The 11799-nt window shown below is 36.7% G+C and overlaps 2 protein-coding genes across 2 annotated transcripts; one reads left to right on the forward strand and one right to left on the reverse strand.

Annotated features, from left to right (window-relative positions):
- The first annotated feature begins 624 nt into the window (after positions 1-624).
- On the forward strand, positions 625-3136 carry LOC128677209 (all trans-polyprenyl-diphosphate synthase PDSS2-like). Its single transcript, XM_053757891.1, has 2 exons — positions 625-993; positions 1416-3136. The coding sequence occupies exons 1-2, from the start codon at positions 754-756 to the stop codon at positions 2379-2381; spliced, it is 1206 nt and encodes a 401-aa protein (XP_053613866.1). The 5' UTR covers positions 625-753; the 3' UTR covers positions 2382-3136.
- Positions 3137-4352: 1216 nt separating this feature from the next.
- On the reverse strand, positions 4353-8327 carry LOC128677263 (all trans-polyprenyl-diphosphate synthase PDSS2-like). Its single transcript, XM_053757976.1, has 6 exons — positions 8148-8327; positions 7555-7723; positions 6564-6735; positions 6024-6158; positions 5377-5532; positions 4353-5184 (listed from the first exon to the last, which is right to left on the reverse strand). The coding sequence occupies exons 1-6, from the start codon at positions 8264-8266 to the stop codon at positions 4625-4627; spliced, it is 1311 nt and encodes a 436-aa protein (XP_053613951.1). The 5' UTR covers positions 8267-8327; the 3' UTR covers positions 4353-4624.
- Positions 8328-11799: the final 3472 nt, after the last annotated feature.

Below are 11799 nucleotides of genomic sequence, written 5' to 3' on the forward strand. Positions count from 1 at the left end.
CGGCGTATAATTTGTTGGCAGTTTATGTTATCCTGGTACCATAAAAGGAACAAAACGCATGCAGTTTTGCATTTTGATCGGTTGCATTCCTGATTGATCTGCCGGTGGAAGGGTGGTAAAATGCAAGCGAATATTAAAAGGAATGTTCGTTTTTTAACAATTATGTATTTGATTATGTATTCTGTGCGAGTTATAACTCGCTAGCTACATAGCAAACAGACCTTAAGACCGACAAGAACAGATTTATTTTATATTATTTATGTAATGGAAAGTTAAAAAAAGATATATCTTTATATATACCTGTACCTAGTTATTTATAAAAAGTTATGTTATAGTACAGCAATTTAGAATTGGTTTAATCGACTTACTATTCATTTATTAATGAATTGGTCAGTTCAGTACCAGTTTTTCTCTTTTGTCGTTCAGAAACGACATGCTATTAATTTTATTGAACACCCATTAAGTCGAATCGAATCTTAATCGTATGGTTACATGTTTTATCACTTACTTTTTAATTACTTATTAATTGTAGTAATAAACAAATTATTAAACCTCAAATTCATTCTACAAGACTGAGCCATCGGGACCTGCCTGAACCTAAGTTCCGAACGCACTATTGAAATGTCAAAATAAACATGACATAATCCCACGACCGCGCTGTGCAGTGTTTTGTTTTCTTACAATTTCTAATTAATTCTAACATTAATTTATGCTATTTGTATATATGAACAATAAGCATAAAGGTGATTAACAATGTCGTATGCATTAATCCGTCAAATACGCCGCGCAGCGTTGGTGACCCAACAATTTCGTGCGGAGAGCACTTTGACCAATTTAACTCATGAAGATCTCGTATTTCGGCCTTCCCTGGCTCATTGGGGCAAAGTCATTAGAGAAGCTGAGAAGATAGTGGGATATCCAACCTCTTTTATGAACCTGAGATGGCTTTTAAGTGACGAATTCGCAAATTTAGCTATGCATTTGCGCAAAGTTGTAAGTTTGTATTTTTATTACATTTGTTTAATTTTTTGTGTTATATCTAGAAGAAAAGGTGTTAAAATTGTGTGCACTCATGTTTTGAAAGTTATAGAAAGTAAATTGGAAAATTAGAGCAATGTTTTAAGTTATAAACGCGGTGTTATGTAACACGGCCATGTGACAGGTCGGACTTCAAGGATACTTCCTGTTACAATTGATTTGCGTCACTTTATACTAATTGCTAATGCTAACAATTATCACAAAAAAAAGATAAACTGGGCTAACAATGGCAATTTATTGATAAATTGATTATAGTTCAATATTTTCATTAAATTTCATAAAATCTTATCTTAATTTTATAAATGATAGGTTAGGCTCAGTTTAGCGGCAGCAAATTAATATTTTATTAAAACTAATGTTGATAATTTACTTCACAGGTTGACACCAACCATCCAATCATAAAAACGGCCAAAACATTGATATACAATGAACACAACAACCAACAACCTTGGGGCCTTGTCATTTTGTTATTGTCGAAAGCAGTAACTATAGGCACTACTTTGCAGGCAAACAAAACAACGGAGAACCAAAGGGTTTTAGCCGAGTTGACAGAAATGATCCGTACTGGGCATTATGTACATAGAGGACTGTTAAACATTAGCATAGAGAAACAACTCCAAATAACTGATACTGCAATGTTTGCAAATAAAGTTGCCATACTCATTGGCGATTATTTACTTGTAACTGCTAATGGGATGTTAGCACGATTGAAGAACCAAGATTTATCTTACTTGATATCCACAGCATTGAGAGATATCAGCGAAGGAGAATTTTTCGGTGAACGAGACTCTCAGAATATGCCATTACCTGGAAAACCAATGCATTGTAACAAAGACGAATTCCTAATTTGTACAGATACTCTCCCTTTAGATGTGATGGATACCTTAGGTTCGCCAATTAGGGAGTGGACGTTACGGACTTTATACAGTGGTGGTACTTTACTTGGGCGGGGATGTCAAGGGGCCATGTTACTAGGAGACCAGGGATTACAGGAGCAAGAGAATGCATACCTGTTTGGCTGCCACTTGTGTTTAGCGTGGCAAGCCGCAACTGACTTACAAAAGTTGACTAGTGATAACAAAGAACCATTCTCTTTAGTGAGTGCACCAGTTTTATTTGCATTAAATGAAAATCCAGATTTATATTATGTAATAGAAAAAGGTAGATTAAATGTATCAGATGTAGATTGTGACGAGTTAAAAGATAAAGTATTACAAACTAATGCTGTAGAAAAAACAAAAGAATTATATTATGAACATGTGAGTAAAGCAGAAAGTCACATAGAAAAATTTGGTAACAGCCAAGCTATTACTACTATAAAACAATTGATAAAGACATTGTGATCCAAAATTTAAAGTTGAACCAACATAATTTGTGTATTTATTTAAATAAATTAATATATTAGCATAATTTTGTAGTAACAATGGAATATTTGAGTAATGTATGTGAAAGAGTACATACTAATTTGTAAACAATAAAAATAGTTCCTATTCCTATGAGTAAACATTTGTTTAACATTGTAACCTTGTGTAATATTATGCAACTTATTTTACAGTGATTATGGAATGAATCATGTATTGATCTCATACAATATTAATGAGCTTTTTTTACCTTGGGTTATTGAAAATAGGAGATTTGTATAAGACAAAATAAATATGTCTGGCATAGCAAAATGTTTTAAATTTTGTTTAAGTTTAGTAGCTTAATATTATGTTTTATACTTAAGAAGACAATAATAGTAAGTACAAGCAATGTTCATTGTTTAACACAATTTCAATGTTTTTGGAATCATTTTTATTTATGTTTAGATATTACAAATGTAAATTAGTAAAATTGTTTTTTATTGGTATATTTCGATTCAGTCTCTCATTTGAGCGTTATCCAGGTCATATTTCCCATTTTTTAATTCTGAAGTTTAATTGAGTGTCTGTCTGTCTTCATAAATTTATCAGTTTTTTATAAGATTATTTTTATGTTATTTTTGGAAGTTATATCTGTAATCTGATTATACATAATGTATTTATTTCAATATTATGAAACATTTTTGATTTTTATGCTGTACAGGGAGTTTATTTGTGGTTAATAAAATCTGTTGCAAAAAACTGTATTTGTCATATTTCCAATACTAAATAATCCACACTTTCATGAAATCAACTACCTAGATGCTTTGTCTAGATGTTTAGGAGATCGATTTAGAGAGGTTTATTATATGATTTGTGTCTTTGACGCTAGTATTACCGCACTAGTGTTGTAATCAACTATAGATTAAATAAATATAAATAAATAAATAAGTATATTAGGACAAATCACATAAATTGAGCTAGCCCCAAAGTTAGTTCGAGACTTGTGTTATGGCATACTAACTCAACGATACTATATTTTATAACAAATACATATATAGATAAACATCCAAGACCCGGGTCAATCAGAAAAAGATTATTTTCCATCATGACCCGACCGGGGATCGAACCCGGGACCTCTCGATTCAGTGGCAAGCACTTTACCACTGCGCCACCGAGATCGTCGATTGCGAGATTGCGTTTCGATTGACTATCGATAGTTTGAGGAAAAGCAATAGTATCGAACTGTTATGACATCCTAGTATTGATCTGAAATATTAGATTAATGTACCTACATTGACGGAATTATGTGTCGGCATACAAAAATGCGTAATCCGTCGACGTAGCGGAGTGCAACGTAACAATGAGGCCGCGCTCTAAGACCTCTAAATAGTAAAGTATGAGTTCTCAATACGGTTATAATCTTCGTTGATGTGTGAATTCAATTAAAAAATATCGGAATGCAGGTACCTCTACTCATTAACCGACCGGCACTTAGGACCGGCAGTACAGGGACAGCTCATTTCAGTTATCGACGCGCTATCAGCGTTTCCCGCGCTTTTGCCAAATAAGCGGTTAATTTAACCGCGTGACATTGACATTAATCGACATGTCATGTAAATGGCGGGATTTTAGTTTCTCTTTATTTCCAATAATTATATTTGTAAATTCTCGCAACTCTAAAATAGCTAGGTAAATTTTTTCATGTTTAAAAAGTATGTACGCAGATATTTCATGGTATGAATTCGGTTACAAAAATATGAATTCGATTTATGTCTGCTGAATATCTGTAGTGCTGTAGCGCTATCTTTGTTGTTGTGTTGTGACATACCGAAGGAAAAGAATAGAATATTGTGCATATGCCACATAAAACCATTTCAACGCTTTTGACATGACACCTTACGGTCCCAATCGATTAATTCGCCAAAGAACAATTCATAAATACGAAGTTTATGTTAAAGGCAAAATCAAAAATGTTTTAATAATAATTTAATTTACATGCCATCAAGTGAACGCACGAATAACCATTGACGAAAATCACAAAATCTACCGACGACCTTCTAGATACATAGAACCGCATTCGATACGCCTAGAACATTCATTCATTCCTTTATTCTCAACCTTTTTCAAACAGAGCCTTAACCATTCTCCAGTTTTACACTCATCTTGGACATCTTTTCTTCTACTTAAAAATTTCCAAATCGCCGAACGAACATTTCGGATGATTCCGAACATTCAATCTACTTTCACTTCTCGATGTATTGTATCGCCTCTCCGTGAATCGTCAGAGCCATTCTCTGTATGGCTACTCTCGCGTCTTCTATCGGAAACCTCTCGCTATACTTCAGAACAGCCCCCAATTCGTCATCAATGAAATCCGACAGATACTCCATAGCTCTTGTTGCCTGGACAGCATAATACAGCTGCTTATATTCCACTGGTGATTTCTCCAACTTTGCGTGCAATATATGCGCGTACAGACTCGGATATTCCCACATGGCTAAGGTCACTGGTGATCCCACTAACGAATATGAGTATGGATGGGTGAAGAAGTCTTTGACATCGAGATGTAACTGCCAGAGCAAAGCTAAATGTCCTCCCAAAACATAGGCATCTCTTTCTAACTGTTCACCCCTTCTGGCAAGCTTCATGGCAGCTTGACAGCCTTTGCCGAGGATGCTGCCTGAGGTTAACATCGTCCGGAGTATCCATTCGTCTTTGCCTTGTCCGAGGAACTCGTTGGAACCAAGTTTGCCGAGGTTGTCTTCTGTCTCCCAGTGGTAATTCGCTTTGATGTCGTTGTGGCCTGTTGGATAATCGACTTGGTTATGGCTTTCTTATAAAAAGATAAGCTTTCTTCTTTTAATCCACGCAATGGATTTTGATGCACTATTCACTGTTAGGTAGATTAATTATTCCCGAAGGTCTATAGAAGTACGCCTAGTACTAGGCGGTGTCGCTGGTATGAAAAAAATATTCTTAAAGACAAAAGCCCTACCTTTAGGTTTACTAGGCACAGGATTGTTGTCAGGGTCGCGCTCCCCGAAGCAGTCGCTCTCGACCAGGTCCCTGAGGCCCGTGGAGATCAGCTCCGTGACCGCGTTGTTGCGGAGGATGCCCAACTGATGGAGACACGTCGCCAGGAGGTAGTCTCCTGGAATTAATGTCCTTATCAACAAGGTCTAGTGTTCCAAACACCTAGTTGAAGCTAAGCCTTGCTTTTAGCACTCAGACTTCCTAATTTCGTATGAAGAGGTTACGTCATTGCGTAAATGTAAAACGCCTGACTTTTCTTCATATTTTGGTCAGTCGGTATTTCTTTTGTCATTTCGTCAGTGTAGGCGTGTTTGATGATTTTTTTATTACCCAAGTTAAGACATTTATTTTCATTTTTTGGAAAAAAGCATAAATTATATAATAATAATAATAATAAAAATGTTTATTGCCATAGAAGATTACATGTTACAGATTATTTGTATCGAAACTAACACGAAAGAATCTAAACAAGAAAGAGAACATGCAAATCCGATTGTTATTAACAAAGGTTCCCACACTAAGCTTAGCCTGTCTCGTGGATAACCTTATAACATCAAAAGCGACCTACGCTATAGCTTTTCCTATGAAATTCGTAAAATACTAACTCACCGCTCAACAAAACAATTTTGTTCCCGTAGAGCAAGTCCTTGTACTTGTCTCCGTGTTTCTCCTTCTCTTGCAGGTTCACCATCGTCTTGTGGATCATGTGCCCAGTTCTCTTCATTTCAACGATTTCTGCCAAACCTACAACATAAAGAGCGCAATTTGATAAATTGTTTCAAAGTTGTCGCTCTTTCGATCGCAAATTCATGGCTGATTTCAGAAGAGGGGATACTTATTGGTGCGAAGGAAGAGTTCATTTGTGTTCAAATAGTCTGACAAATAAGGACGCTGAAGACCGTGCGGAATAGTAGAAAAGCGGAAACTGAACTCGTGAGAAGGCTGACCCTGAGGATCAATCTAGGAAATCGCCTAAAATCAAAATCAAACATTATACCTTGGTAAGGTGCGCAAATAAATATTAATGTCATTCGAGAGATGAAATTAGAGAGAGAGAAGGAAGACCACAAAACTACGCTATTTTCCTCTCTACCTATGTACTTCCAAACCTTGCCTTGGAAGGAAATCAGCTAACAAAGTGAATGATACCTCTCTGAGCATGAAGAACCCCTGAATCGTACTGGTCACGGGTGAACTCCAGCGCGTTGAAGCCGGCCGCCTTGGACACCAGCAACACGATCAGCCCCACCGACTGCAGATCGCTCTTGGAGCCAATGAGGAGATTCTTCGCGGATTTCAGAAGCGGGTGATTGGTGCCAACCTACAGAACATTTTTTGTTGTCTTTCTTTCGGGGATAAAAGTTTGATAGGCACCAGATTTCAGATTCCAAAGGCACTCTAACGTGACTTAAAATAATCGCCTAATGGCAATCGGATCTTGGAGCTTAAATGTGCTCTACGAATTCTAGGCTCTGAATGACTAAATTCACGTCCGTTTTAGAACTCGATGTCTCTAGAGAAAACCATGGCACCTAAGAGTACACGAGAGGAAGTTCCTTGTAAAGCACACTAAACGCGACATTGTGGGCTCCAAAGTCCCCATCGGATGCGCCTCGATTGACGACCTCGGTGGCGCAGTGGTAAAGTTCTTGCCACTGAACCGAGAGGTCCCGGGTTCGATCCCCGGTCGGGTCATGATGGAAAATGATCTTTTTCTGATTGGCCCGGGTCTTGGATGTTTATTTATATATGTATCTATTTATAAAATATAGTATCGTTGAGTTAGTATCCCATAACACAAGTCTCGAACTTACTTTGGGGCTAGCTCAATCTGTGTGATTTGTCCTAATATATTTATATTTATATTTATATCGGATAATAAAATGTACCAGTTGGTATCATGTCAAACAGTTCCTCAAAACACAACGCAGCTTTTAGGGAAAATTCAGGAATCACATCATTATTCCAGAGCCGAGAGATGCTATATTCGAAAAGTTGGGGACTGCAGCGCAGGCACCAGACGGGTGAGCGATCCTCCCATTCTGGCATTCTGGGACCATGTCACCCATTTCCCCAAAGCCATTTTGGAAAAATACAGTATACGTAAAATCTATGCTGGCTGACTGTGTATAATGCTTACCAGTTTCCTGAGATGGTGGGCAGTGTTGGCGATCTCGTCGTTGAGCAGCCACCGCAGGTTGAGGAACGAGGTGGGGTAGCCCACCACCTGCTGCGCCTCGCTGAGCACCGTCCGCCAGTCCAGCTCGCCGCGCTGGCCGAAGCTGAGACCGGCCCAGCGGGAATAACGTCTGCGGAGAATCATATGCTTGGTATCAATTAAGTACCTACCTTTCCTGGGTAAAATAATCTATGGTAGGTACTTGTAGCTATTTGGGATCATGATTATGTGCATTGGTCTAATTTTTTAAATTTTGACTTTGTCTAAAAAAAATTTAAACTCGTAAGTAGGTACTTACATTAAAATCATGAAATTATTTAAGTATAATAATTATTCAGACATGTAAAACAAGAACATTGAAACAACACTCCTTTTTTGGTCAGTTGTGTAAAAAGCGCGCCCATTTGGAAAAAAATCTCCACATTTTGCATAAATCGACAAATTTGCAAATTCTTTGTAGGTATGGACAAGAATATAGGTACGACATAAGAGCCCTCTCATTTGGACTTTTATAGGTAACTAAATAGGATAAGTATATAAAAATAATTACATACCGGCTATTTCTGTTAATTCTGCATAGTGACTCATTTATTTTCTGGTTCTCAATCAATTTAAAATTCGAAATAGATATGCCGTTGAAATTTTTCAAACATCGTGGAAATAGTGGCGACATTTTACACTTAAATATTTTTTAAATTAATTTCAGTTAGTTTTTTGTTGACAAACAGCATGCCGACATGTTTAATGACGCTGTATTTTTGACATTTCATTGAAGTCAAAATACTTCCTTTTTTTTTCTTTAGAAAAAAGAAATGTAGGTAAAGGAGTAGGTATGCGGAAATGTTATCTTTATGCCATAGTTTATAAATTTATTTAATTTTTTTAATGATTGTATTGCTCCCGTGTTCCAAATTTAAAATCCTTTATTCGACCTCAGATGATAAGCGTCACTGACGTATATATTTTTTACTTCTCTAAAACCACATAATTTAGTCTAAAACTAAGCCAACAAATAAAGAAATCACCGCAGCCTTTTCTTTGTTGTTTGAATTTTATTGTTTGTACGTAACGAAATGCTAATCTAGAAGGTTATAGGTAGGTAGGTACCATCAGATACCATTCAATCTATTACATAGGTACTAGTGATTGTTTATTGGGAACGGCCATAAAATACCTAGTTGGTCTGCGATAGTTTTGAATAAGTACCAAGCTAGAATCGAAGCATTTAACCAGTGAGAGCAATTTAAAAACAAATTTATTTTTCTTTCTCCCCTTCCATTTTAGAAATGAATACCAGCCAGTCCCAAATACCTGCGGGCGCTCAATTACTCCAATAAAAGCATGTTTTATAAATAATAATCGCGCTGCAATTAAAAAAGGTTTTAACCGTCATGATAATTACGCAGCAGCCCCTTCTTGATCCAATTGAGATGGTGCTACTCCTGGATTGTGTAATTATGGACACCCACAGTGGACACCTTTTATTGAAGGTGGTCTTTTCTCCCCTACTCGTAATACCTATCAATAGAAAACGTGTAGGTACCCTTGGCTGGACTTTTATTGATATTGGTCATTCTGTTTGACGTTGTGAGACTGGACGTTACAGGACACTGGACTCATTATACATTATGACATGAGATAAAATTAATATATTTCTTTTATCTATGGTCAACGCTAATGTTTTTATCGAACCTAATGTCGAAAAATAATCCTAAAATTTTGAGGATTCGACTGTGATTTTATAACCAGCCTGCCTGACGTCAACTCTCCTTGAGAATGTTGTTGTTGCCTAAGCTGCTTAGGCTATGGGTTCCTTAGGCTTCCACGGGAGGAAGTAGAGTAGTCCTATTCTAGGTCGGAACCACACACCTACAAGAAGAAACGAATTATCACTTTTTTTAAAGTCAGCATCGCATCAATAACTTTTATTGGGTAACTGCGAAGTCTATGGACTCCAGTTTTTGCTTACCATCAGACAGGTAAAGGCTTAGCTAGTATACAATATTTATTTATTCATTAATTAACAAAGAACTTTACAATATTTAGGCCCTGTTTGACCTATATATCTATATTATCTGATAGTCTATGTGCTTAGGTAACATATCAAACAGATTGTTTCATAAGTGTTGGATAGGACTAACGGGCCAATCAGTTCAGGCAGATTTATCTAGCAGTTTCTTTTATCTGTTAAATTACATTGTAATATTTTATCAAAAGGTGGAGTAATGTGCAAAAAAACCTGACGAATTCAGGCAGATTTATCTAGCAGTTACTTTTATCTGTAAAATTACATTAGCAGTTATTTTATCAAAACGTAGAGTAATGTGCAAATGAGCTTAAAAAACTAATTTATGTGGGAAATTACCTTGTAACCACAGTTAAAACTTTTACAAGATGCCTAAACCTGTCGAAGGAATCAAAACACGGCTTTGCAGCTACGCCCAATCGATTATTATATAAAATAATCTTATACACAGACAGACAGTAAATAGTTGGCCATAATTTATGGTTCGGAAGCACATAATTTTAATAAAAAGTGCGGCGCCCGACGATTTACGACCGGGAGACCCGCCCCGCTATTATCTTGGCGTTTTTCTAAATTTCATCAGTATTTCGTTGCACTTCTGAAATATGTATGTATAAGCTTTGATGGCCTTAAATGAATGTAGTTAGGTAGAACTCCAAAATGCGAAAAGTTGTGAGAATGTATGTATAGCTACATATATGTGTATGTATGTTTGTAAGTATGTTACTCTTTCACGCAAAGTCTACTGGACAGATTGTTATGAAATTTGGTACTCATGGAAATTCCCACGGGAGCAAAGCCCTGGGGCGCAGCTAGTATTATAAATGGGAAAGTTTGTGAGAATGTATGTGTGTATGGTTACTCTTTCACGCAAAATCCACTGGACGGATTGTTATGGAATTTGGTACACGGTGTGAATTTAACCTGGAATAATTCGTGGGTAGGTACTTTTTATCCCAGCAAGTTGACAAACAAATAAGTACTCAAAGGGCAATAAAATTTCCGGTAGAAATACTTTTATTACAATTGAAAATAATTTAAAACTAACAAGCAGATGCTTATAGTATCAAGTTATTGTAAAATTGTACTTTTCACCTTTACATAGATAAGAAACGTGCAACACATATCGATTATTACCCCTCAAAAAGGCTAATTTTGATCCAATACCTTTAATTACTAAATCTACCCTTAATGACTGCGAAATAAGATCGATTGTTGCGTATTTTACTAACGTGTAATGGCCCCCATAAAAACTTTATTGTGTGTTAAAGTTTTTAGTGTTTCCTCGCGCGTTCATTGGTCAGCTGTTGTGTCGTCATAGGCATTTAACAGCCAATAGTGTAACAGTATGTTTTTAGTTAGCCATGAAAACATAAAATTTCCCTTGTCCTTATCAAATGAGGTAGATATAAAGTAGGCATAGGTACCTCTCATTAATTGTTTCCGGTTGTATTCGAGTCTGTGATGCAGCGAAACCTGGCGTAAGAGGTAAACCTTAAAATTTCAAGAATCGGCTGTGATTTTACAACCAGCTACCCGACTTTAACCCACCTTGGAAGTGCTTTGGATTGTTGCCTATCAGCTGCCTAAGCAATGTTATAGATAGATAACCAGATAATAAAAGTATATATCACATTTTAAGTTTCTGTTGGGAGTTATCGTAAATAGGTTTGTTAATTTCAAATCCTAAAAACACAACCCTTTATTTTTGTATTCGAGTGACCTCGATTGCCATTCAGAAAGGCTGGCTACCGAACAATGTTGTAAATAGAGCAAAAATGACAAGGATTGCTTCAGTGGAGACATTTAAATGTGCGGCGGCGCGATTGTGCTGGACATTTGCATCCGAGATCGCGTTGATCGGCCATCTTGGTTTTTTTTTCGATGCAGGCGGGAGGCACACTGAGGTTTCGTGGGTTACCAAGTCAGTGAGTTATTACAGCGAACTCCTTAGTGAGTTGATTTGAATGGAGATTGTAAAAGTTGGGTAGGCGCAGATTACCTACGTAATGGACCATCAACCTAACATCCTAATCTCAATTCCACCACGATCTTGGTTCTATCTACCCCGCTAAGGGTAATGACGTAATGTACTGAAGCCAAATAAAATATTCGAAGAAGGTACAGAACACACCAATTAAGTACACATTTCTTTGTAAATTCAAATGGTTCCAGATTGG

This window comes from Plodia interpunctella, chromosome 17 (genome assembly GCF_027563975.2).
Source record: "Plodia interpunctella isolate USDA-ARS_2022_Savannah chromosome 17, ilPloInte3.2, whole genome shotgun sequence".
Classification (NCBI taxonomy): Eukaryota; Metazoa; Arthropoda; class Insecta; order Lepidoptera; family Pyralidae; genus Plodia; species Plodia interpunctella.